The sequence below is a fragment of the Lytechinus pictus genome, chromosome 2, assembly GCF_037042905.1.
Source record: "Lytechinus pictus isolate F3 Inbred chromosome 2, Lp3.0, whole genome shotgun sequence".
In the NCBI taxonomy this organism is placed as follows: Eukaryota; Metazoa; Echinodermata; class Echinoidea; order Temnopleuroida; family Toxopneustidae; genus Lytechinus; species Lytechinus pictus.
In genome coordinates, this window is record NC_087246.1 from 39,088,947 (window position 1) to 39,115,187 (window position 26,241).

The 26,241-nt window shown below is 35.1% G+C and overlaps 2 protein-coding genes across 6 annotated transcripts in view; one reads left to right on the forward strand and one right to left on the reverse strand.

Annotated features, from left to right (window-relative positions):
* Nucleotides 1–6,454, forward strand: part of LOC135153112 (tumor protein p53-inducible nuclear protein 2-like) — a 16,479-nt gene extending 10,025 nt beyond the window's left edge. The window contains exon 4 of the mRNA XM_064094835.1: nucleotides 866–6,454. Within this exon, the coding sequence (XP_063950905.1) occupies nucleotides 866–1,446 (581 nt within the window). The 3' untranslated portion in view covers nucleotides 1,447–6,454. The remainder of the gene's footprint in view (nucleotides 1–865) is intronic.
* LOC129279842 (uncharacterized protein F13E9.13, mitochondrial-like) lies at nucleotides 3,143–24,782 on the reverse strand. Of its 5 annotated transcripts, XM_064094833.1 has the most exons (9): nucleotides 24,605–24,768; nucleotides 22,687–22,806; nucleotides 20,902–20,984; nucleotides 18,847–19,033; nucleotides 17,852–18,002; nucleotides 15,165–15,292; nucleotides 12,703–13,270; nucleotides 10,211–10,333; nucleotides 3,143–8,174 (listed from the first exon to the last, which is right to left on the reverse strand). In XM_064094833.1, exons 2-7 carry the CDS (start codon nucleotides 22,760–22,762, stop codon nucleotides 13,071–13,073), a joined length of 825 nt encoding a protein of 274 aa, XP_063950903.1. In that variant the 5' UTR covers nucleotides 22,763–22,806; nucleotides 24,605–24,768; the 3' UTR covers nucleotides 3,143–8,174; nucleotides 10,211–10,333; nucleotides 12,703–13,070. The 5 variants fall into 5 exon arrangements, with proteins under 5 accessions (XP_063950903.1, XP_063950904.1, XP_063950901.1 ...); XM_064094834.1 differs by having other exon boundaries at nucleotides 3,143–10,333; nucleotides 24,637–24,782; XM_064094831.1 differs by having other exon boundaries at nucleotides 3,143–10,333.
* Between the last annotated feature and the right edge of the window lie 1,459 nt (nucleotides 24,783–26,241).

Below are 26,241 nucleotides of genomic sequence, written 5' to 3' on the forward strand. Positions count from 1 at the left end.
GAATATTCATTAGGTTGGCTTATCTCACGTCCCCACTATCCTTTTTCTTATACATGTATTATTACACGAAATTATAATTTTTTTCATAAATGTGTAAATGATGTGTCTCCATTTTGATGAAATAAGTTGCAGCAAGAAATAACTAATGCACTTAATCAGTTGTCAATCCAATTGTTTTAGTTCTTGGTAGAAACATTTTGAAGAAACCTAATTTCATTTAATAAAAATACAAAAGAACAAGTGGGGGATATGACATCATCATCCTACCTAATAAATATTCATGAAGACATGCCTAGAACCATTTCCATAACTTTATTTGTTATCCGATTTTGATCAAATTTTCAGCATTGTGCTCCGTGAATTTTACTCTATTTATTGAGATATAAATATCTTCAGCCCAGAGCATCCCTTTAAGCAAAATTTGAATTTCATATACATGTAAATATATAAAAAATAAAAAATTGAGAAAATTTGAGATTCGACATAGTTTCATGATCAGTGGTATGCATTATGGAGTCAAACCATGCGTGTTCTGCATTCTTCAAACAAAATGGATTCAGACAAAATAGATATTCAAGATTTCAAAGGCCTACATGTGCAATGCTTTAAGAGGAAAAATTTTATGCTGTGATTGGCTCACTTATTTTCACATAGCCCATGTCCCATGTATCAATGTTTTTTTTTTTAACTATAATATTGAAACAAAATCATTTTTTTATTTAAATTAAATTTCATTTATTGTTGATTTACTCTCTTCATTCAATTAAATGGACTGAATACACAAGTGTACTTGTAGTTTAAAGGCGGCATTTTATGTATTACCTGAGATGATCAATGAAATCATCCTGATATTATTTTTACATAGATGATTCTGGTGCCTCAAGTCCTCGGAGATCTCCAAGGAGATCCCCAACCAAAGATGGCTGCCAATCTCAACCTAAAGCAGTTCCAGAGAAACATCAACGAATGGAAGAAAGCTGGTTTATTACTCCACCTCCATGTTTTACTGCAGGGGGTCATTCTCCCCATCAACTAGCCACTAGTCCCTTAGAAGATCTACTAATAGAACATCCAAGTATGTCTGTTTATCATCATTCTAGTCAACGAGGAGGGCCAATGGCTCATCGAAGGCAGCATCATCCTAGGCAAAAACCCAACAGGACTGTAGCTAAACGTACCCACAACCTCCGGGTGCGCAATGCCAAGCCACCCCGCAGAGCTGCAGCTATTGCAGCTCGTGTGGGAATCGAACAGTCGTCCCACCAAGTTGGGTTAGAGGAGCAAAGAGAAGCCAAGAGGCACCAGCAACGTCAGAACAGTCCCGGCAAAATAGAACGACACAACAAGGTGTATCATCATCAAAGTGCCTCGTCCCGAAGGCACTATAAGCATAATTCTTCCATAAGTGGACGACACTCCGGTGCCATCTATAAGCAACCACGTTAATGATGAGTTATATGGGTTCCAGAGCACTAACATATATTAGATAGTAATATTCACCGTTACCATTTTATTCACTAAAATATTTTTTGTGTTATTTATTTTACAAGTATAGATATTCATGAAATTATATTAGTATTATTTGTATATGGAAAGTGATTTTGTTATTAGAAACATTCTTATGATAACGTAATTATTGGCTAATAAAATAAATCACAAAATATAATTATTAAAAAGAAAGAAAAATACATTAAAAGAAAATAAAAATGTTTAGTTTCGCACAAGTGTGATTTGTGTATAGTTTGACTACCCTTTGTGAATATACCTTCGTGCATTGTGAAAGGCTTTATCATTTTGTATGCGAATATGTGTTAATAACTTTGGTTTTTCAGGTTTTAACTGTTTCTGAATGAATGCCAATATAATTTTTAAACCATACAGGAAGAAGAGCCTACAATACACACTTTAAAGCCATCAATTGTAAGAATCAAAGCAATATGTTGATTGGTATCACCATACAAATTATGTAATACACAGTATTAAAAGTTTGAACAGGGAAGTCACAAGTCTTTCTTTAATAACTCATTAAGAGTCGATCTCTCTAAGGCATTGTTATAAAAGCCAAATATTGTACAGCTGCTACAAGAATGTCACACTATTTTTTCAAAGCCAAATATGAAATATATTTGATATATATGTAGTGTACTGTAAATTGTCTGTTAATGTAGTTGGAATAGCTAGTTTGAATTCATAGCTTTGCCTCCTTGTTCATTGATGTTTTTCTGTTTGTGTATATTTATTTGCCTTTTAGTTTGGTAGACCATATGGAATCGATTGTGAGAAGCAGAAGTTATTAATATTTTAAGATTTTTTGTGAGGTGGGATTATATTCTTTTTTCTGTATACCTTTTCATCCAAAATCTTTTGGGATCAGGGTAGAAATAGGTCATCAAAGATAGTAATCTTCAAAATGGTTTACTTTCGCATGACTGACTGATGACATTTCATATTTTTCTATTATTACATGCTTTGCTGCTATTGTGAATACTCATTTACTTTACCAAGAGGAATATGCAAATGAATCAATAAAAATCAAAATATATATTTTTTTCGTCAGTTGACAACAAATTTGTGTTTGGTGTGGTAACCTATTTCTTGTGCAGAATAAAATGCAAGAACAGCTTTCTACAAAGTTATTTCATGCAGGCATGTAACAATGTCTGTATGGCAGGAATGGTGAATTAATAATGAAAAGAATTATAACCTAACCTCTCAAAAAATAATAACTGGGTTTGAACTGCTTTTAATGGTCAGATTGTTGAACAAATAACAATAATACTGACTTCTTGTAAAGCACATATCATAACATCTCTATGTGCTTTCGAAGGACTTGGATAATATTGCCCCTACTTTAGCTGTCTTGAACACTTTGTCTTGACAGTTTATTGGATTTCTGTTTTTTCTCTTGCATTATCAGTAAGAAAAATCTAATAGCAGTTGAAAATGGTGTTAAAGTTTGTTTTACTTCTAGTACATAATTATCCTATGCATTGTGTAATGTAAGCAAGGTGCATACATATGTTTCAGCACCATCATAATGCAAGGATATCCTTTTCTCTATTTATTCAAGTTGTATGTTGTTGCATAACTATACTTCTGTATTCTATGTGTATGTAGATTGACAATTACATATATCAGCTGCTGTTCGTGTGTGTTGTGCTAATGTTGAAGTGATTGAAACAATGAGCTGGAAAATGAAGCCTTTTTTATGCATGACATTACACTGAAACAAGGAGCATAATACTTTCATTGTTGGACTTTGCATAGATAACTACTAAGTAATTTTCCTCTAAACAACAGTAGGACCTTTGACATGTTGCATATGTGTGAAGGAAACTCAGGAGAATGACCTCAATCGATATAATAGAGGAATTTGAATACTTTGGGGAATTAAAAAACAACATATGTTTCATGTAACAGACCTCAAGTGAAAGAAAGTGTGAAATTTGTGTAACACATGACCCTATAATGTACAGACCTGCCAACCAGTACGTTTTTGCCGTATTTAGTACGTTTTTGCAACCAAAATACGGCAGTACGTTGTTTTTTCTTTAAAAAATAAGTTTTTACAAAATCGTAATTTATTGAGAAAAATCATCTCTAATATGTCTCTATTTCATAAAACTTACACAAATATGGTTATTAGATCAATGTAATTTCAGGTAACTTGTTTTTTTTCAATCATTTTGTTAAAACCAGGGTGAGATATACACATGTTTCAATGTTTTTTTCATCTGCAAGAGCAGTGCGCATTTTAGCTTTCATGCAGCTTGAGCGCCGCGATGAGCGAGTGCACCACGTATTTTATTATGAAATACACTTTTTTTGGGGGAAAAATACTTTTTTTTAATCACAGAATACAATTTTTAATTCCCAAAGGTTGGCAGGTCTACATGTATGAGATGATAAGCACAATGGTACCTAACAGGCCTAACTGTAAAGTCTGCAATTTAGTTTTAAATCATTACTGTTAGCTTCTACTTGGGGGCAAGAAATTTTGAAAGGTGTAATGTGTAATGTTACACATTTTTATTGTATAAAAAACTTCAATAATAGAACATTCATGGAAAGGGCCACCTGATAGAAAGCTTTCTTTGTACATCCATTGGAAACTTTTGTAGGCTGAAGTCAGTCTCTTTCACCTATGTATTTGTACATTCTGACTTAATTTAAACAGGAATTTAAATTTATGCGGTCTAACTACAGTTAAATGGGTTCCAGTAAGCCAAAAATGTCAAACTTTGTTTTTGCTGTATGTTCTTAATTTCAATATATTGTGCTTTGATGGTATGGAAAACTACTGCACTGGAACCAATATTAGACAGTAATCAATTAAAATAATGCCCACATCCCTGTCAAATTAAAGAGATTTGTGACTTCATGTCACATATGGCAAATATGGAAAACTGAAAATTAAGACCATTGTTTAAACCATGGTTCTTTTTTTATATGCTTACCCTTGAAATTCCCCCCCCCCCTTGGTTTTTTTTTACTGATGTTCTTGGGTTATTTTTTAGAACAAAATGTCTTGCCCTCCTGTACCGGCCACACAGAAAATTTAGCACTGACAATGCACCAACAGATGCCCCTGTTGCAACCGTAAATGTAGCAGCAAGTGATGTCTAATTTATATTAGACATCACTCGCTGCAACAACAATGTGTTATTTATATCTGGGAACAACGTTTGACATCACAATCTAAAAGATGGTACTGGGCCTACTGTTTGCGTTCTGTTAGCGCTAACAACATTTCAGTGTAGCCGGTACTGAGGGCTGTTAGAATATATTAAACATTAGCAATTCAATCCTCCAAAAGTTTCTTTTTAGCTTTATCAACTAAATGACTTTACAACATGTAAATCAGAGCTTGCACTAGGTAACATACATTTTTACTACTTTTACATGTATGTTTAAATATTATATTCATAGTTTTTATACCATCATTTGTAATAGTTTTAGTATTAGTCAAGCTATTGCAGAATTCTTTAAACTAAATTCCCTTATACCATTCAAACCAAACAGAGAATCAACAACAACAAATAATATATAGGCCGGTTTTTATTGAACTATTTCAGTACATTATTACAATTATATTGCATGTGCTATACATACATTTTTCGGGTGGTCTTAAACTTTTGCAAGTGATGGTATAATTTTTGGTGAAAGATGGTCTATTTTCATCTGTAGTTCATGGAATGTGAATGACTTATTTCAGTATTACCAGTATCAAAGTTTCATTAGATTCAGACATCTTGATGACTCGATGCATTTTTCCCCATGTCAAGGGAACAAGCTGCACACATGCCTTGTAGTGTGAAACTCACTTTGACAAAGGTGCTAATTCAAAATCAGGACTTTCATGGTCTTTCTACATTTTCAAATTTGTCACTCATGATATTGTACAGCTTCTGGAAAAAAAAAACATACTCAAGATATTAAGATAGATTAAGAGATTAGCAAATTATGATAATGTAAGAATCCTTATGCATTTTCACTTCATCCAATTCAACTGCCTTTGAAGAAGAAAATATTTAGATTACCTTAAAATTATTAAACGTGCTGTAAATGATATTTGTATTGACTGAATGTAATTTTAACCTCTCTTTGGCATTATTGTTGCCTTTTTGTTGATTTGAATTAGGAAATCACATGTGCTGTATAAACTTGCCTCAGATTATTAACCAAATGACTCCAGTTAAAAATGATTTTAATCAGTTTTATCTTGCATTGGTAATCATTAATTCACAAGTATTTCATTTTATCACCCAATCATTTCTTAAACCTGTGTATGTTCTTAAAATTCAATCATTTGACATCACTCGCCATCATTTAAGGTGAGCAAACTTCTATGACCACAATTGCTTTTACATATGTAGTAAAAGCTGTTGTATCTGTATAAGATATGCAGGGTATAACACATGTATGGTGTGTTGAATTGTTGAGTTTAGACTAGAAAAGAATAACTTTGTGGAATTGTTTTTTCTGAGGGATGTTTTGACATGTTTGACATAGTATGCATATAAACGGATGATCAGTTTAGTTTGTGATTTATGGTTGAAATTTACATATTACTCATAGAAATAGAGGTTTAAAAAGGTGAAATATTTTAAAGTGCATTTTCTTCAAATCATCATTGAGTTTTCTTCAAGTCATCATTGATCTGTCATACACAAACAGGCCTATATAAAAAGTCTAGAAATGGCAATTTTTCATATGTATTTCATCACTTGCCATAATAACAAGTCTGAAACCTTCTTCCACAAAATTGACTCTGAAAATGTATTTTGTGCATGTTAGGTTTGTGTATTGTGATTTCTTTTTTAGAATCTATCTATGTAGATATATGCTAATATATATGTAAAGTTTAGTTAGTTAACAGATTTAATATATTGTGTACATGGTATAACTTTCTAGCTATTGGACTGAAAGAAATAAAGTTTGAAGGGATATTCAATGCGTTTTAAAACTGGTTTTTATTTCAGGTAAATAGTCATTGTCCAAATGCGAATACATTTGTAAGTTGTATCGGACTGCTGCTTCATTCTTGAGGCAAACTTAAATGAGAAAAGTTTGTGACTGCATAATAACCACTCAGGCCTGCATCCTGGATATTTATGGACATAGATCTGGGTAAAGCCTGCATGGTGCATACTACGCAATCCAATTGCGGTCAGAATTTTCCAAAATAAAATGTAGTAGCATTTTGATATGGATATTTCCAACCTATAAAATCTAAGCCATCAAAATTCTGAAGAGTGGTATGAATTATTGCAATTGAAATTCTAGGCAATTGCAAGGCTCAATATAGGAATCAAATCAAATCCAACACCAAATTGTAGAGACGTCATAACAATCTGAAGCCAATTTAGACTTTACTCCAACCGCAATGCTTGCAGAAAAGCAGATTTTTTTTAAATATTCCTACCATTGCTCCGAAATTCATGTGATGATTTTATCCCTTTAAACCTTTCATATATCTGATGCAAAATACAATTTATTCGAAAAATTGGGTCATAGTTTGATTGCACAGTGTGTGGTGTGTTTAAAACCAGTCAAAGATTCAATGTGAGAATTATTTATTACATTGTTACTACAGCAACTTCTCCAAATTCACAAACTCTTGGCATAGTGTACAATCGTCACGCGCTGTAGTAACAAGACTAAATTTTAATTGAATTTCATTTTCATGATATGTAACTTTCACTTAATATACTGTTTGTTTGTATAATTTTACATCAAAGCAACTTAAATCTTCTCAAGTAATCCATTTTGTTCTTTTATAAGAGTTCACGTTGCATTACAATTCCTATTCTTCATAATATTTGCTAGAAAGTAGGGAAGTACATGTGATGATGTATATGTCACATAATAGTCAGTCCAGGAACAAATGTTGAAATGACATTTTTTACCTTGTCTTGACATTACAGATTGACAAATTACAACGCACTCAAATTCTTCAATTACATGTCATTCCTGTCTACAGCCCTCTCCAAATATCCCAATAGCATTGTGTGTTATGGTATAGCAGCTGATTAAACAAGCACAAGAACGCAGCCTCATGCATTACCAAGGGAATCATCAGTTGTTCTTCCACCAGTTTAAGTTATGGCCCATTATATGGGCCAGCAGTGAAAAGCACCACCTTCCCCTCTGGGATAGGTTGTGCTTTGAGTTTTACTCTCACATATTTTGTTTTCATGAATGATGCCTCCAATTTTATCAAGAGATACAGTAATTTATCTCTTAGTGGGCCACATTTCTCATGAATTCTGTAATCTGATTGGTCGATTTGTTTGAGAGACAAACTCTTATTTACCTATTTTACTGATCAAGTCACAAATATCAAACAGGTAATATTAGCCCGTATTACCTATTTCTGTTGTTGTTTTCATTGTTACCCGCATGCCCAGTGCTGATTTCAACCACGTAATATGAGGCCCGAGGCCGTATTACATGCGTATTCAAGCATGGTGCTGCGCACTAATATTTGCGCATCAATTTCAATAGCAAAATGCGCATTCTTTTTACTGTGATCATTGCGATGTCATGAATGACTTCCTTTCAAAAATTACTCTCAAAATGCAGGGTGTTGCTTTTTTTTAAGTTCTATTCTATTGATTTCCCCTATTCTGCAACAATATAATGATTCACTTAAGAGATAAAATCGTTACACCCTGCTTGTTCTTACGAAATACAGGAAATATCCACGTTCTGGTTCCATATTCTTTGAGGCCAGAAGCGGAATGGAATATGGAACCAGAACGTAGATCTTTCCTGTATTACGTGAACAAGCAGGGTGTAACTAATAGTGTTGATGAACAATTGGAACGCCTCTGGCTGTCTCGCCTGCATTACACGATTCAATATAGCAACAGTGCTGACTTTGAAAAAAGCTATTGAATAATTATTCACAGAAAACACTCATATGATAATAAAATAAAAATCCATTGACCCAACATGACCTTTGACCATAATCATGTGACCTAAGATGTGTGCAAAATATACTTGATAACCCTTATCTCTATGTTTAATGAACTACATGTGTAGATCCATAAGCTTTCAAAGTTATGATTCCGATTCAACAAATGACCCCAATTCGGCCAAAGTTCATTGACCTTAAATGGCGTTTGATCTTGGTCATGTGACCTGAAACGCACACAGGATATTCAGGGATACATGGTTACTCTTATGTCCAAGTTTCATGAACTAGATCCATAAACTTTTAAAGTTATGATGACAATTCCACAAATACCCCCAACATTGTATATTGACCCTAAGTGACATTTGATCTTGGTCATGTGACCTGGTGACCTGTAACTCAGGCAGGATCTTCAGTGATACACTATTACCATTATGTCTAAGTTTCATGAACTAGGTCAATATACTTTTTAAGTAATGATGACATTTCAAAAACTTAAGCTTGGTTAAGATTTCAATGTTGACCAATGCCTTTTTCATTTTTCATTCATTTTTGTCTCGCCTACATAGCAGAGCGAGACTATAGGCGCCGCTTTTCAGACAGCGGCGCCTATAGTCTCGCTCTGCTATGTAGGCGAGACAAAAATGAATGAAAAATGAAAAAGGCAAACGTTTTTTTTTCATGTTTCTATTGTATCATATTTTAATGCAAATTTCCATCATGTTAATAATGGATATTTAAAAGGGCTACAAAAGTTTACATCTCAGATAACAGAGAAACCCAAAAGGATGAATCACTTAGGTCTTAGGCAGAATATAAAATATCCTTTAGGATAAGAAAGATGCTTATTAAAAAGTGCTGAAATAAAGTAAATTCTCAAATTTATAGTTTTAATCCTAATACTTAATGGCCCCGCTTCACATTTAATTTTGCATGATAACACAATTTTTTACCGCGTCGCTCACTGAATTTTTGTCTCACCTGCATAGCAGAGTGAGACTATAGGCGCCGCTTTTCCGACGGTGGCGGCGTCAAACACCAAATCTTAACCTAAGGTTAAGTTTTTTTGAAATGACAGCATAACTTAGAAAGTATATGGACCTAGTTCATGAAACTTGGCCATAATCAAGTATTACTGAACACCCTTCCTGAGTTTCAAGTCACATCCTGTGTGCGAGTTTCAGGTCACCTGACCAAGGTCAATGGACTTTGGCCATATTAGGGATATTTGTTGAATAACCATCATAATTCTGAAAGTGTATGGATCTAGTTCATAAAACTTGGACATAAGAGTAATCAAGTATAACTGAACATCTCATGCGAGTTTCAGGTCACATGACCAAAGTCAAAGGTCATTTAAGGTCATTGAACTTTGGCCATTTTGGAGTTAATTATTTGATTGCTGTCATAACTTTCAAAGTTTATAGATATAGCTTATAAAATGTGGATATAGGGGTAATCAAGTATCAATGACAAGTCTTAGGTCACATGATCAAGGTCAAATGTCATTCATTGTCAATGAACGTAGTATTGTATCATTATATAAATAGTGTTTTTGTGAATAGTTATTTTATAGTAGTTTTCAAAGTCAGCACTGCTGCTATATTGAATTGCGCAATGCAGTTGAGACAGAGGCGCTCCACTTGTTCAGTTTATATCTTGAAAGTGTCTCCATGAATTTGACCTTTTTTCTCTTTCTGGTTATATTTTAATCCATATGATCAATACTAAATCACGTACAACACACATCAAAGTTCAGGGAAATTGTTAACCAATGCCTTTTAAGATTACCCTAGCATTTTAAAAAACCTACATGTAGTTCAAAATGCAGAAAAAAAATGAAGGCATTGTAACTACATGTATATTCAACATGCAGCTGTTGTATAAACCAATGTATGTCCTGATACCAGGGTGCTACATAACTTTTTTGAAGCACTTGCCCGATCGGGCAAGTGAATTCCTAAATAGTTGGAAAATACTTGCCCGAAAATATATTTCACTTGCCCGAAAAAAATCTTTCAAAATATTTTACTGCTTCAAAAGAAAGTAGTGCGGTTTTATATACTATTGCTTTTTCTTCTCATTTAAACATGAACTGGCCTGCGTACCTTGTATTTGTAATATTTGGGTTTTTTTTCAAAATGATTTTATCTTGCCTGTCATGACTGAAATTAGTGTCAATATGCCATTTTATTAATTTCCTCTATCCTATTTTTGTATGTACTTTTGTATATGACCAAGGCACAAAATAAAAAAGGGAATCACTGAAAATAACTAAAGAAGGAAGGGAGGGTGAACACATGGGTGAAAGAAAGAATGAAGGAGAGAGAAAAAAGGAAAGAAAGGAGAATGAAGAAGAAAGAAGGAAAAATGAAGTAAAGAAAATGAAAGAAACAAGAAAAAATGAAAAGAAAGAATAAAATGAGGATGAAAGAAATAATAAAATGAGGATGAAAGAAAGAATAAAGGAAAGAGAAAATCCTTTATTCTTTTAGATAAAGAAAAGAACAAGAAAGGAAAAAAAATCCTTTATTCTTTTAGATATAAAAAAAAACAAGAAAGGAAAGAAAAAATCCTTTATCCTTTTAGATATACTTTAGAAAAAACAACGAAAAGAAATGGAAGATTAATTAATGTGTGAAAAAAGGAAAAAAAAAGAAAGTTAAGAAAAAAAAAGGATGAAAGAATGAAGAAAAAAAGGTTTCCTTCATTCTTTGGAAGAAAGAATTTAAAAAAAACATGAAGGGAGGAAGGAAATAGCATTGAAGGAAAGAAATAAGAAGGGAAAAGAAAGAAGGAAAGGAGAAAATAAAGAATGAAATAGAGGAAGGAAAGAATGAAGGGAAGAGAGAGGGGGAAAAAGAAAGAAAATACTGGAAGAAAAATTAGAAGGAAAGAGAGAACAAAAATAAAAAGGAAAGAAAGGATGAAGGAAATTAAAAGGAAGGAAATTAAAAAAAGGAGAGTAAGAAAAAGAAGGAAAGAAAGAAAACCAAAGAGGGGCATTAGAACAAAAGAATGAAGAAAACAAATGGACACAGACTTAAAGAAAGGAAGGAAAGCTAGGAAATTATAGGAAATAAAGATAAATGGAATAAAAAAGTTCAGGAAGGATAGAAGAAAGAAGAAATAATGGAAAGAAAAAAAATCAGGAAGGAAAGAATAAGGGAAAAGAAAAGGCAAAAAAGAATGAAGCGAAGAGAGAATGGAAGAAACAAAAGAATGGAAGAAGGAATGACAGAAAGAAAGAACAAAAAGAGGGAGGGAGCAAAGAATATTTTCAGGAAAGAAAGAAAGGAATTAAAGAAGGAAATTAAGAAAAGGAAAGAAAGAAAAATGAACAGAGAGAGAGACAAAGGATCAGGAAAAAAAGCTAGGAAAGAGTGAAAATGAAGAAAAATGGAATAAAAAAGGCCAGCAGGAAGGATTGAAGAAAGGACAGAAAAGAAAAAGGACAGAAAGGAAGGAAGTAAAGAGGAAGAAAGTTCAAAGATCAAACAAAAAAATCCAATCATCTATTTAACAAATATCTTACTGATATTTGGTTTTTTTTTTCAATATATCTTAAAAATTGTTAGAAAATTAAATGTTTTAGAATAAATAATAATATTTCAAAGCAAGACAATGTCCAGGCCTGCAAATGTCAAACTAAAAAAATTAGATGAATCATCAAGGCATCACACACACGTAGCTACAAGTTTGCACTAATCACAAGACTTAAAACGAAAGCTGAAACAACTAGTTATGAAAACTCGATTACTTGCTCCTCCGATCACATCAACAAATCAGTAATCTGAAAATCCATATATCTAATTATTAAAAAAATCCTGCCGATTTGTGATTATTTTGGTGGAAAAACTATTTTTCATGTGAGATTGCTCACTCTGATTGATCGGGGATGTACAGGTCCGGAGTGCAGGTGTGCAGGGCCTGCCTTCATGCCTGCCACACACATGAGGAAGGCCCGGCCACGTGCACCAGCTAGTACATGTTTCTATGCTGACTTTGTGTGTGTGTGTCTTTGTGTGTAGATCTAAGAAAATAGCGCAAATCGGCTTGCAATGTGAATTGAGGAAAGTTGTTAACTTTGTTTTTTCTCTATCTTTTCTGTATTTTTTCTTGTGAAATATGGGAAAACTTTGTAAAATTTCATTTCACAGTGAGAATTTTGCTTGCCCGATTCGGGCAAGCAGTTTTTGTTTTTACTTCAAAACACTTGCCCGACTCTAACTTTTACTTGCCCCCGGCAATCGGGCAAGCGCTTATGTCGCACCCTGTGATACTGACACCTTTGTTAGCTGCAGTGGATTTTTTAGATGGGTCACTAGAGATTGGGGCTGATACAGGCTAACCAAAATGAAAGTTAAACATCTACAGGTCATCACTTGATCTTGATGGATGTCAATAATTTGACCTTGATGATCTTGATACAGAAACATGCATATTCCTTGTTTTCTTTATGCAGATAATCAACATGTCCCATTTTGGGGCTTTCATAAGATTGATCAGGAATCTACAATCCTAGTAAAGAGATTAAATTGAATCCCCTGCAGAAAATAACAGCCCATGGGTTGCCAGGAACATGAATTTGGAAGATTTCTCACACTCACATTCATCTTGTTTATTTCATGTGTAACATCTCTGACAGAGTTCATGTCTGCAATGTTTTTGCTTCGTCCATGAAGCGTTTGACTCGTTTTAGGTCCACATCGTTCTGCCAATGTCCACCATGTTTGAAGTGTGACCCTACAATGCATCCATTAGCATGCAGCATGGCTCTGCTTTCATGAAGGTTGTCCACAGTGACCCCTGAACCAATCACTACTGGAAGATTCACAACCTCTCTCACCTCTGTAAACAAATCAAGTAATATAACAGTATTACAAGTACTGTTGGTGGGTTATAATCGGGTCCCAACAACGTTGCTCCGATCGGACCCAGAGCACTGATAAAAAGAATCAAGAAATCTGAACTGGTGACTTAAGACCTAAACTTTCACTAGTTTTTTGTCTCGCCTGCATAGCAAAGCGAGACTATACAGTGTAGGCGCCGCTTTTCCGACGACGGCGGCGGCAGCATCAACATTGAAATCTTAACCTAGGTTTAAGTTTTTGAAATGACATCATAACTTAAAAAGTATATAGACCTAGTTCATGAAAATTGGATATAAGGTATTATTGAACATCATATGACCAAGGTTATAGGTCATTTAGGGTCAATGAACTTAGATCATGTTGGGGGATTTGTTGAATTACTATCATAACTTTAAGTTTATGGATATAGTTCATAAAACGTGGACATAAGAGTAATCAAGTATCACTGATCATCCTGTGCAAGTTTCAGGTCACACGATTAAGATCAAAGGTCATTTAGGGTCAATGAACTTTGGCCAAAATGGGGGTATTTGTTGAATTACCATCTTACTTTTTTAAAATCTACATGTATGGATCTAGTTCATAAAACTTGGACATAAGAATAACGAGGTATCACTGAACATCCTGCCTGAATTTCAGGTCACATGACCAAGGTCAAAGGTCATTTAGGGTCAATGAACTTTGGCCATGTTGGGTGCATTTGTTGAATTACCATCTTAATTTTTGAAACTTATAGATCTAGTTCATGAAATGTGGACATAGGGGAAATAAAGTATCACTGATCATCTTGCACAAGTCTTAGGTCATATGATCGAGGTCAAATGTCATTTAGGGTCAATGACCATAGTATTATATTAGTATATGAGTGGTGCCTTTTAATAATTTTTAGTTGTTTTTAAAGTCAGGACTGTGGCTATATTGAATCGTGTAATGCAGGCGAGACTGCCAGAGGCACTCCATTTGTTTTTTGTTTTTTTTATTTATAAGATATTGAGTGGCACTATTAAAAAGCAATAGTAAGGGAAATGTTGTAATCAACTAAAGCAGCACCAAGCAAGATGATATCATCACATTAGAGGCCTATAAATTCAAGTTTAAAAAAATGAAGAAAAATGCGCAAAATCATCTTTCCATTATTTGATTTTGTTCATTTAATATTCAAAATGAATAGTAAAATTCATTAGATCTAAACTAGTTAACTTTTTTACTTATTTATGAAATATCCTGCATATACTCAGAGTGAGTGAAGGTATGCTAACTTGAAGCACAAAGACGAGTATGGATTAAATATCTTTAAAGTACAATGAAAATTGTTTTAAAACGTAAAAATAGCATTAAAATGCGAGTGACTTATCTCAAATTCCATGCTTTATATGCACATCGTCATGAATATTCATTAGGTGGGCTGATGATGTCATATCCCCACTTTCTTTTTTCTTATGTTATTGCATGAAATCATAATTGTTTCATTTTTCATGCATGTGTAAATGACGAGTCTCCATTATGATGAAATAAGTTGCAGCAAGAAATAACTAATGCACTTAATCAGTCGTCAATGTTTTAGTTCTTGGCAGAAAAATGTTGAATAAACCTAATTTCATATAATAAAATTCAAAAGAACAAGTGGGGATAAGACATCATCAGCCCACCTAATGAATATTCATGAAGACATGCCTGGAACTATTTCACCGGAATAATGCAAATCTTAAAAATTCAATAATTTGTTATTCTATTTTGATCAAATTTTCAGCACTTTGCTCTGTGAATTTTATTCTATTTATTATGATATAAATATCTCCAGCCCGGACCATCCCTTTAATGAATTCTGACCTTATCTAGTAGTATTATCATTGCAGCAATGAGAATTATACCTTGTATATCTTGAGGACTAGCTGGAACGCCTGTACTGGTTCCTGTGACTATCACCCCATCGCTCAAGAAGAATTCTGCTGACTTGGCTGTCTCTGATATACTTACATCAGATGTGATGGCATGAGAGCTAAAGGGGTGAAATATATAATAACATAATGTACCTAACTAAAAACTAATTATTCAATACCAAACCAACATAACACATTGCAATGTAGAACATCAGTAAAGGAAAGGAATATGCGTAGCCTACCTGAACAACAACAAAAAACTTACCCCCCAAAAAATCTAAAAAATAATAAAACATACATTCAAAAAGGAATCAATTAAACAATGATTAAAAGTGGATGGAATGTTGATAAATCAAAAGTTGATTGCCTTGGATTTGGCACAATATTGAGTTTACACATGACATTCCGTTGAGAACATCTCATGAAGCATCAGGGAGCGTTTCATGAAAGTTGTCAGCACTGACAAGTTGGCTTTCTCTGACAGTTACCATAGTAACAGTCAGAGGCAAGTGCCTCACAGCCAATCAAAACCAAGGATTTCACTGAAATTGTCAGCACCGACAATTTAGTCAGTGCTGACAACTTTCATGAAACACCCCCCTGGTTTGTAATTTTCACTGGTAATCTTGTCTCTGCCAAACAGAAGCGAGAGTGTTGGTAGCTAACAACGAACGTAGAGGGCGGCAACACTTTGCAGTATTGCTTTTAGGAAGGTCCACTTCGCTCAGATTTTGTGACCATTTTCTCCCAGAGCACTTTTTTGGAAGATTGTAGAGTTGATTTTTTTTCGTTTGTTCAATTTTACTATTTTTTACGGACAATCAAACCTCCAAGAAAATATGCTAAATATTATTATTTACGTATTTGTGTATTTAAAAAAAAATGTAAGACAAAAAGGAATCATGATTCTTGGAGTTTGCAGAGCAAAAAAAAATCATAGACTGATGACATTTGCATTACTGTTCTTCTGCTTAATTTCGCTGCCCCTACCAAACCTACACAAGCTAACGCCAGAGCCAAGACCGTGATGCTCTGGTCAGGCCGCGCCGAAACTTCCCCGGTCACCTCGATCGGTGCGCGTAGGTCTACTGCGCGAATGATATGCTGGCGCACTGCACTGGCAGCAAACTGGCATAATAATCTCGACGCGACTCGACTTAGCTGGATATGGACTTGAAAGGTATAGACTTGGTCTGTCGTTGATGTGGCACTATGGCGGATGAGCAACGATAAATATTCAAGGTTAGAATTTTCATTTTCATTTACAGTGTAGATTGTAGTCTGAAAATCTAAAATAATTATGTTATATCCACAAATCCAATCCAGATCTTGCAATCCATCAGGTAGGATCGAATACAGCCACTAAACTAGCCAAGTCCTAGTCTAACGTTAATACGTTATAGACAGGAATTATCTGGTTCAGTAGGCTATCGAGCTATGTATATTCCGACGGGTCTTGACTTGAGAACTATCAAGGGGCTATGGTTTATGTCACATCTATTATTTTTATTCCACAATTTTCCGAAAAATTGTGTTAGCATATGCAGCCAACCGAACCCTACCTCAGCACCGACCGGGGCCGGGGTGCCGGCGCGGTTATGCCAGCCATGGCGCTTGTATACTCAAGAGGCCGAGGTGGTGCTGGAATGTGTAGGCGCATCAATGTGGTGCAGCGAAATTTAGATGAAGAATGTATCAACCTCATATATCCTTGTTATCATATTGATATGCAAAGTCATAAAACCGTTGTCACCATCACGTAATATTTTAGGAAAAATACAGGGATAAATATTTCATAATTTTAAGCATGATATTTGATGTAAAAAAATTTCAAGCAAAAATAATGAAAAAGAGGAAACGAAAAAAAATCAACTCTACAATTTACTAAAAAAGTGCTCTGAGAGGATTTCGGTGGTCACAAATGAGCTTGGCTAAATCCGGGTGAAATTAGCAGACTGGTTTATTTATGACCGAATTTAATCTTGTTTGACTGAAGATTTACAAAAAATTAAGACAATAATTTCCTAACAGTTTTATTTTCATACTGTGGTACATTATTATTCTATTGTTTATATATTTTTGTTTTTTCTATTATTTGAATCTGGTATGTCATAATCTATTAGTTTTCTTCTATTTTGCTATTACTCCGTGAGTGTATTGAATCGGGTCATGGTTTCATTGGCATGGCTACCAAATTGTTTGCGCACTTCAATTGTTTGCGCGTATCGAGTGGACCTTCCTAATAGCAACACGCTTGTGTGTTGCTGCCCTCTACGTTCGTTGGTAGCTAATGTAACAACATTTTGTGAAAATCACTAACAAACGGCTTTCGTGGATACTCCACTGATTCAAATCTCAAATGTGTGTGTGTGTGTGTGTGTGTTTGTGTGTGTGTTGGGGCGGGGGGAGGGAGGGGGGAGGGGGAAGATTGGTGTTTAAGCATTTTTATTATAACTGATTTCATTGCTTTCTTTTAAGATATATATGATTCATGATTATATTAAGTTAGTGAAAAAAGTGAAAATATGAAATGTAAAGTATTATATGTGATTTGAAATGTTAAATTGAGATGTTATGTAACTATTTGTTCATGGAATCAGAATAAAAACAGTATTCAAAACAAAAAAAAAGAATGTTGCAGGGGGGGGGTTCATATGATAATACAGATGGTGAATTACCTGTGCTTTTTCTTGATATCTGTGAGGACTTTGATATGATCTGCTCCAATTTGTCTTCGATATCTCAGCAACTCTCCTGCACAAGCATTCTGAAGTCCTTCATCTCCAATGTGGCTGAATACAAAGCCCTCAGCTCGAATGAAGTCAAGTCCTGAAGAAATATCAATGTCATTCAACCTATTATTTACTCTTAAAGTTTCACTGTCACAATGAATGTTAAAACCATCTTCAGCTAGAATAATCTGTTGTCAATGGCTGACTAATGAAACCATGATTTGTAGTCATCATGACAGTACAATAAATGGGTTGGTAAAGTCACTGCCTAACTTGACAAAGTGACAACAGACATTTGGCATGTTCTGCTTGCTCCAAGATGGCTTTGTTTCTGATTTCCAATTAGAAATCAAGCATCAAATCCTTATTTACCAAATGCAAGCCCAGAATACTTTTTTATATTAAAAAAAAAGCTTCCCCAGACATCCAAATAATGAATTCATTGCTCCCCATGTAGAAACAACTTTTACATATACATTATGTAACATTGTAGTTTCAAGTGAATTGACTACAACTTTCTACATCACAGGCTTGGAAAAGCCAAACATGACTGGGGTTTATATTTCTGATCTTAGGTGTGAATAGAATTGCATCTGATTAAGAGTTCTCCATTATCAAACACCTACAGACCAATAGGTCTAAATGCTACTAATAAAGACATGTTTGAAAATGAAAGACAGATTTCAAATCAAGAGCAGCAGGTTATGAATTCAAGCCTTCTGCATTCAAAACTCAATGATCGGCAAAAACACAAGCCCAGCAACAACAGATATTTGTAATTCAAACTTTAACATATCTCCATTTTTTTTTTTCCTTTTCTTATTTCTTCATTATATTCTCTTTTGGTTTTATACTTGTGCTTTCATAATGTTGGATTGTCCTTTGATACCGAGGATGTTTATTGCTTCTTTGTCAAGTCTTTTCCCTGAATCCATTCTTACCTGCTGCCAACGCAACAGCAAGAGCTTGTTTATTAGCAGCAGAGAGAACTTGGACACCTGTTGGTATATTAGGATACTCCTGACGAACAGCACAGGATACTGCAGTCATTGAAGCTGTAATCTCAGGTCCTATGTCATCGGGTTGTATGTATGGTACGTCATGCATGTTTTCTAACATCAGTCCGGTCTGAAAAAAAAATATATATATATATATTGTATTCTGTATTTTGTAAGAATGTTGTTCTTGGAGTTTGTGCCTCCTTTGTTGGATCAAAATGTTGGACAGACATACCAAATGATGTAAGGAATTTAATTAATTTGACTAACTGTTGCAATGTTTTGCCAATTGTCAATTGGCATCTTCGAGCAATGACAATCCCGATGAAGGGGAGGCCCTTATAATGTTTGAGATTGTGCAGATACAGTGCACAATGAACTATGTCCAGCACGCGAAAGATGACTTGGGAATCTTGTGAATTTACCCGGTCCCATGCGTGTGACAAATCAAAGCGGAGGTCTCCTTTCTTGTTGAGGGATGGGCTTTCCACTCTTTCCCAGATGGCTTCCTTGATTCCTTGTTCAAAACACCTGGATTCCTTGTCCAAAATAATAACTTCCTTCATGTCAAATTAGCGTTTGCTAGAACTGATGTGGGTGTAGATCGCAGAATCTGGGATGCTTTCAGAGCTGCTGGGTCTTCGATGTTGGTTCAAGCAAGCCCGCAGAGATTGCTGAGTTTCACCCACATAGAAGTTATCATAATTCTCTTGAGCACATCTGATGTCATGTAGTAAGTTCCTCTTTTTCTCTTTGGGAACTCTGTCAAGATCGGATCATTGAGGCACTATCCGTATGCTTGGATACTATTCACATGTATTTCTCCTTCAATCATAAGCACTACATCCAACAACATGGATGTGCAATGGGGGTCTCCAGTCTCCAGAGTTCCCAAAGAGAAACAGAGGAACTTAGTATATGGCATCAGATATTCTCAAGAGGATTGTGATGACTTCTATGTGAATCTCTGCAGGCTCGCATGAACCAACATCAAAGACCCAGCAGCTCTGAAAGCATCCCAGATTCTGCCGTCTACACCCTCATCGGTTCTAGTAAACACTAATTTGACATGAAGGAAGTTATTATTTTGGACAAGGAATCCAGGTGGTTTTAACGTGGAATCAAGGAAGCCATATGGGAAAGCCCATCCATCAACAAGAAAGGAGTCCCCTCTTTAACTTGTCACACGCTTGGGACCGGGCAATTCAAAAGATTCCAAGTAGTTTTTCGCGCACTGGACAAAGTTCAGTGTGCACTGGAGGCTATCTGCACAAACTGAAACATTTTAAGGGCCTCCCTTTCATCGGGATTAGCCCGAAGAAGCCAATTGATAATTGGCGAAACGTCACAACAGTGAGTTGATTTCCATTTTTTTATTTAATTTTTAATACTGATCATGACTGGATGAATGAGAAGAATTTACATCAGTACATACCAAATAATATAGAAAACATGCCTACTTTATCGTCTTAAACAAAAATTACCTATTCTCTGGATCCAAATAGTAATACAATGAACTCACGGTTATTTTCCCAACTCAAATATTGGATTTTTTGATATTTTGTTTTGTGTAGCACATTTTGCATTTATTCTTTTCTGATCAACAATTCAATCAACAACCCATTTTTCTTGTGCTATATGAGACATTTGCTCTTTCATTTATTCTTTCTGCACCCTTCCCCATCTTCTTTCTAAAATTTAATTCAATCCCCATTCACATCAACACTTTTTGCATTGATTCAAGTTATTCTATTTGTGTGATAATAACAGTACCTTGTAATCATACCTCAATCAAAACATAGGGAAAGTCACTTTAATTGTTTGGTGATATTTGGTGTTATTGATATAAGAGCATTGTGTACAGTCTTTCCTTTGACTAAATATATAAACAGTAATATAAATAACAAATAATTTTGTATTCCCCTGCCTATTACAATTGAATGAATATTAAAAACACTGTTGATTGTAAGTTGACTTTGAATTCTGAACTATACTTACGATTCCAGCTTGTACATATCCTCTGGCTTCACTGCATACCTTCTTGATAATTGCTTGCAATGTCATATTATGACATGGAGTACCTAGAAATAAAGGCTAAATATCATTTTACTGTGTTTCTACGACAGGATGGGCACAAGCCTGGAATTGTGTGCATCATAGTCATGTCAACTGCGGAGTCAGAATTTCATTTTGGAGGGGGCGGTATGTGCATGCAAGGCGTGCCAACACTTCCAGAGAGCACAAGCATGCTCCTTAGAGGATGGGTGCAGGGAGAGGGGAGTTTCCCACACTTACAACATTTTCTGAAACCTTCACCTGACCTGCTCTTATGCATTTGATTTTTCTTAGATTATAAAAAATTGATTATGAAAAGAGCAGAGCAAAATTTATAGAGAGAAGAGTCAGGTTTTTTTTTCAGGTTTTTATTCTTTTGAGAAAAAAATGGAAAGGAAACCCACAAAGCTACCTTCTTCCACTTTCTCCCTTCGCTTTTTATTTTTCTTCTCCTTTTTTTTTTCTTTTAGATACATGGGGGACCCCCACCACTCTGCCCAGCTACATGCCGGGGTTGTGTGGTTTTGTAGTATTTCAATATACCCTATATATGAAACAACTTCTTTTCTTTTAAGAAAACAAAATCCATAATCATTGAAAGGCTTTTAAATAAAGAACAAGTGGAGCGCCTCTGGCAGTCTCACCTGCATTATGCAATTCAATATAGCAGTAGTGTTGACTTTGAAAACTACTATAAAATAATTATTCACAAAAAACACCATTCACATAATGATACAATACTACGTTCATTGACCCAAAATGATATTTGACCTTGATCATGTGACCTAAGACTTGTCAGTGATACTTGATTACCCATATGTCCACATTTCATAAATTATATCCATAAACTTTGAAAGTTATACCTCCAACATGGTGTTATATATAAGTAGAATTGTAAGAGCAATTACATTCATTTATTTAGTTATTTTCTCTTTAAGGATATTCATAGCATATAATTATTAAGAATATTCCAGAATGTCTCAGTAAAGCTTTGTTAGACAAGCCTATTCAAATAATACACAAACAATAATCCATTTGACCTACCATCCTTGAGCAATGAGCTAAAAACTAACAGGTGGCCATATTTACCCCACTCTCCCATGTCTTTTGTTTATTATTATGAAATAAAAGATATTTTTATTTTCTCCTCATTGCTACGTGAAACAACGTTTTATTCCTCCCTGAACATGCGGAATTATCTTTGTTTTAACATTTTGTGGTTCAGTCACATTGGTCATTATTATGAAATCTATAAAAATTGAAATATTGAATATTTTCACATAATAAAAAACAAAATAAATAGTGAGAGAGTGACATCATCAACTCTCATTTCATATTACCAAGTTATGCATATAACTTTTTTATGAAACATAAAGCGAAACTAATAGATGTCACAACTTTCTAATTTTACATTCGATTTTGATTGAATTTTCAGCATTATGCTTGTTTGATTTTTCTCTTTTGATTCAAATCAAAATTTTTCTGGAGTGGACTTGACCTTCAAGTTTGAAATAGGGCCTTACAGAAATGCTGTTAAAGTCTATGATGTCATTTAACAAACATACATTATTACCTGGATTTGGTAATATTTTGATGTTGATGACACCATTGCTCTCGCAAATGGAAAAGTGATGCCTATCGATACATTTCACTTCTACTGTGCAGGTGAGACAAAGAACCTGATTGAAATTATTGCTTTTAGACCCTACTAGGATTTATTCATAATACCTGGTAAAGCTGGTACATGCAACATTCCAATCACAACTCCATGGTTGTATCCAAATAACTTTTGAAACCAGCTCATCCTGCATCCGGCACAGCCAGCTCCCCAGTTGCACAAGTTTTGAACTGAATTTCAAAAATAAAAATAATTTTAAGTTGAACATACCGGTAGTCTCTCAAAACACATTCAGAAAAATTTTATCAGATCTTCGTCTGTATGTATATAAGAACTTGACAGAACTTGGAAAATATTTATTTAGGGTGCTTTTCAACACCCCCATGGTCGCACCTGGTATCCACGCATCAATGGAAGTGCCCCCCCCCCCCTGGGGGTTGTCATCAGATTTCAAACACCGTACTTGAAATTCCCCAATAAGATTTACAAATGATAGGTCAAACTTTGACCAATGAAACTGACCCAAAGAAGATATATTAAGACACACTATATGACCTGAACTGAAGCCATGGAAAGCATCCACCATCAACAATGCATAACATAAATTTCATCTGATGGCAGCCCTAGACTAAAAAATCTGTTGTTTCACTGAGTTTTTTTTAACATTTTCTGATTTTTCTCAGTTCTGAAAAGCCAGATGATGTCTCAGCAGAGCATATACCCTGACCAGAATATATAGATTTTTTGGTCTATCTCGGTCATTGGCCCGAATTCAAAAAGGTGGTTTTGAAAACCATCAGTTAACTTGAACCCCAGACTGATAAATCCGCTGTTCCTCCATAATTTTTCAACATTTTCTGATTTTTGTCCTCCTCCTAACGTTACATAACACACACGACGGAGGGGATGCAGCGGAGCCAGACGAAGTGAGCGAAGCATATCCCTGACAGAAATAGACCTATTTATTGGTCTACTTGAAACCATGATTTATGCAGATTTCCTGTAGAGCCTACGCTTCTTTACCTCGTAAGTCGTATATTAAAGAAATATCCAATGCTTATATATGCACGCTTTTCTACAATGTTGTAACAGTGCACCAACTTAACACCTGTTGCCATGATTTGATATGCTATTTATTCACAAGTCCACTGTTTTGAAGAGTGCATGCCTGAACACCCTGAACGAACATGCCATGGACTTGTGAATAAAATAGCATACGGTACATAGATCTCGATTCTACTCTAGACTAGTCTACTTAACCTGGTCTAACCTAGCTGGCAGCCGTCTGTTTCAAGGAGTTTCTAAACATTTTTAATTCTTTTTTAATTTTCCTCGTACACAGACGGCTCGTGCAGCCGCAATTAGGGGGTTAACAATGTAAAATCCCCCCGACTGGGCTCATCGATTTTTGTCTTTATTTCATAAAAATATATACGGTAACAAGAACTGGACCAAAATCAAGATTATTATTCGGTCTTAGCCTGGCTGAAATGCACCAAACCGGGGAAAAAATAAACTTCAAAGGAAAAAAACAGTGACTTATTTGGCTGTTGTGCAGCTCCCACTCCCTGCTTTATCAAAACTTAATACATAAACGTATGGCCATTGAGTCCCTGTACAGATTGAGTTAGAACTTCGGGCTCTGTAATTGGCGAGTGGAGCCAAAAAGGCAATGGAGTTCAGCGGAACAACCAACATAACAGAGACCGAAGCATTTGGTCTAGTCTTAACCATGATACATGGAACATTTTTATTTCTATTTATACAGGAAATCTGCATAAATCATGGGTTCAACCAATGGTTTTCAAAACCACCTTTGTTGTGATTTCGAGCCATTGGCATTGACGTTAAAAGTCATTTGATTTGAAATTGAACTAATAATTAATATAATAAAGAGTCATGAGAGTCAGACTCTGTTTCATTAATTAACATTCAAATTTTCACACTGGACATTACACAACTCATTAGATCTAGACCTAGATTAAGTTAAAGAAAAAAAAAACTAGTTTTGAAAAGTCGACATCTTACAATCTGTGTCTCCTGTCCAACCTGCCCCTAACCTGTCTGAGTTCTCAGCCCCTCACTCCTCGGCAAACACCAGGCAGTTCTCGCCCGCCCAGGTGCGTCGGCCGCGCCGGAGCCTGCATGCTGCTGGGCCAGCCGCACCGGCAGGCGGCCTCGCCTTGCATGCGATATGCCAAAGATCGCGCGCAGCAAGGATCATGGTGGTGTGTGTGTAATTCCCACGAATTAACCACGCCCCTTCTCATCACCGTCATTATCATCACCCCCTTCCAACCAAAATCATCACCTTCTAGTTGTTCGTTCTTTCTTTGCACACAAAAACCTCACGTATGTACAAAATAATATTTTGATTATTTGTTGGCAATGATTATATGCCATATTGGGGCCGTGACACCGGGCGGGGGAACCGCGGGGGGAGGGGCACATTTCCCCCCCCCCCACTGAAAAAAAAGTTTATCGTTTTTGCATGGCCACCCCCCCCCCCACTTCTCGAATGGTGCCACAGCCCCTGATTAGGCCCCTACCCCTATAATTTCAGGGAATAACAATATAAAGCAAATACCAAAAAAAAATCTTGAACAAATTTATCACTATACTGCATGAAAGTTTCAACCCAATTTTGCATATATAGCATTAGTAGAAAAATTATCAGTGAAAATTGACTTATGAATTTCAGAGTCAAATTTTATTTTTGTAGGCCTATACTTGAAAAACATTTTAAGTCGACTTAAACCCAGCTAACACAAAAACATTAACAAATATCATTTAAAAACATCCGTGTTTTAGGGAAATGTTAAAATCATATGAAAATGTATGTTTTTCTCATTGCTATATAAAACATTTCCCTAACGTTAAACTGCAACATAAAAAAATAAAAATAAAAATTTCAAACATATTTTCTAATAATAATAATAATTGGCATTTATATAGCGCTATATCAATCTACGACTGTTCAAAGCGCTACACAATTATTATTATTACCCGGTGACTGGATTCATTTAGCATTTCAAGCAGCCTGTTTATAGGCGCACACTTGCTAAACCAAGCACATCGGTTATTTCCTACTGGTACCCAATTAGCACCTGGGTGAGAGTGGCAAAGTGTGGATAGACAGACGCATTGGGCACTATAGACCATGGTGGGATTCGAACACACGACCCTCTGATTACAAGGCAAGAGTCAGAACGGCTACACCACGGCGCTTCCACATGTATTCTGAATCATGTATTCTAATAATATTAATAAAATGTTGCAATGATATCTTCCTGATGTTTTAAGTTAATGCATGTTCTGAAAACGTTTTTAAATCATTTCTAAAACCATACATTTTGATATGATTAAACATTTTTTTAGCTTTATAATGTTGTATACGTTTAATTTTTTTTTTTAATGTCGCAAGTGGTATCTTACTGATGTTTCAAGTGAATGTTTAAAAAAAATCAAAATATCAATTTGTTTCAAGGTGCCAGTTCATCTTTATAACACTATCTCATAACCCATATTATATGTTATCCTATCCTATTATCCTATATCCTAATCTTAAACGTATCATTCTTTATCCTACATCTACTACTGAAACCTGCCATTGATATATATATAAATATATATTACGAGGTTGCGATACTTCATGTATACGGTTG

Bases quoted from the DNA above. Each gene is read 5' to 3' on its own strand.
- LOC129279842 (XM_064094834.1), bottom strand. From the start codon at position 22,762: ATGAGCTGGTTTCAAAAGTTATTTGGATACAACCATGGAGTTGTGATT. The intron at 18,003-18,846 runs GTAAGAATGGAT...ATATTTCTTCAG, and splicing joins TGCTGTTGCGTTGGCAGCAG to GACTTGACTTCATTCGAGCT. The intron at 15,293-17,851 runs GTAATTCACCAT...TCACCCCTTTAG, and splicing joins GATATCAAGAAAAAGCACAG to CTCTCATGCCATCACATCTG.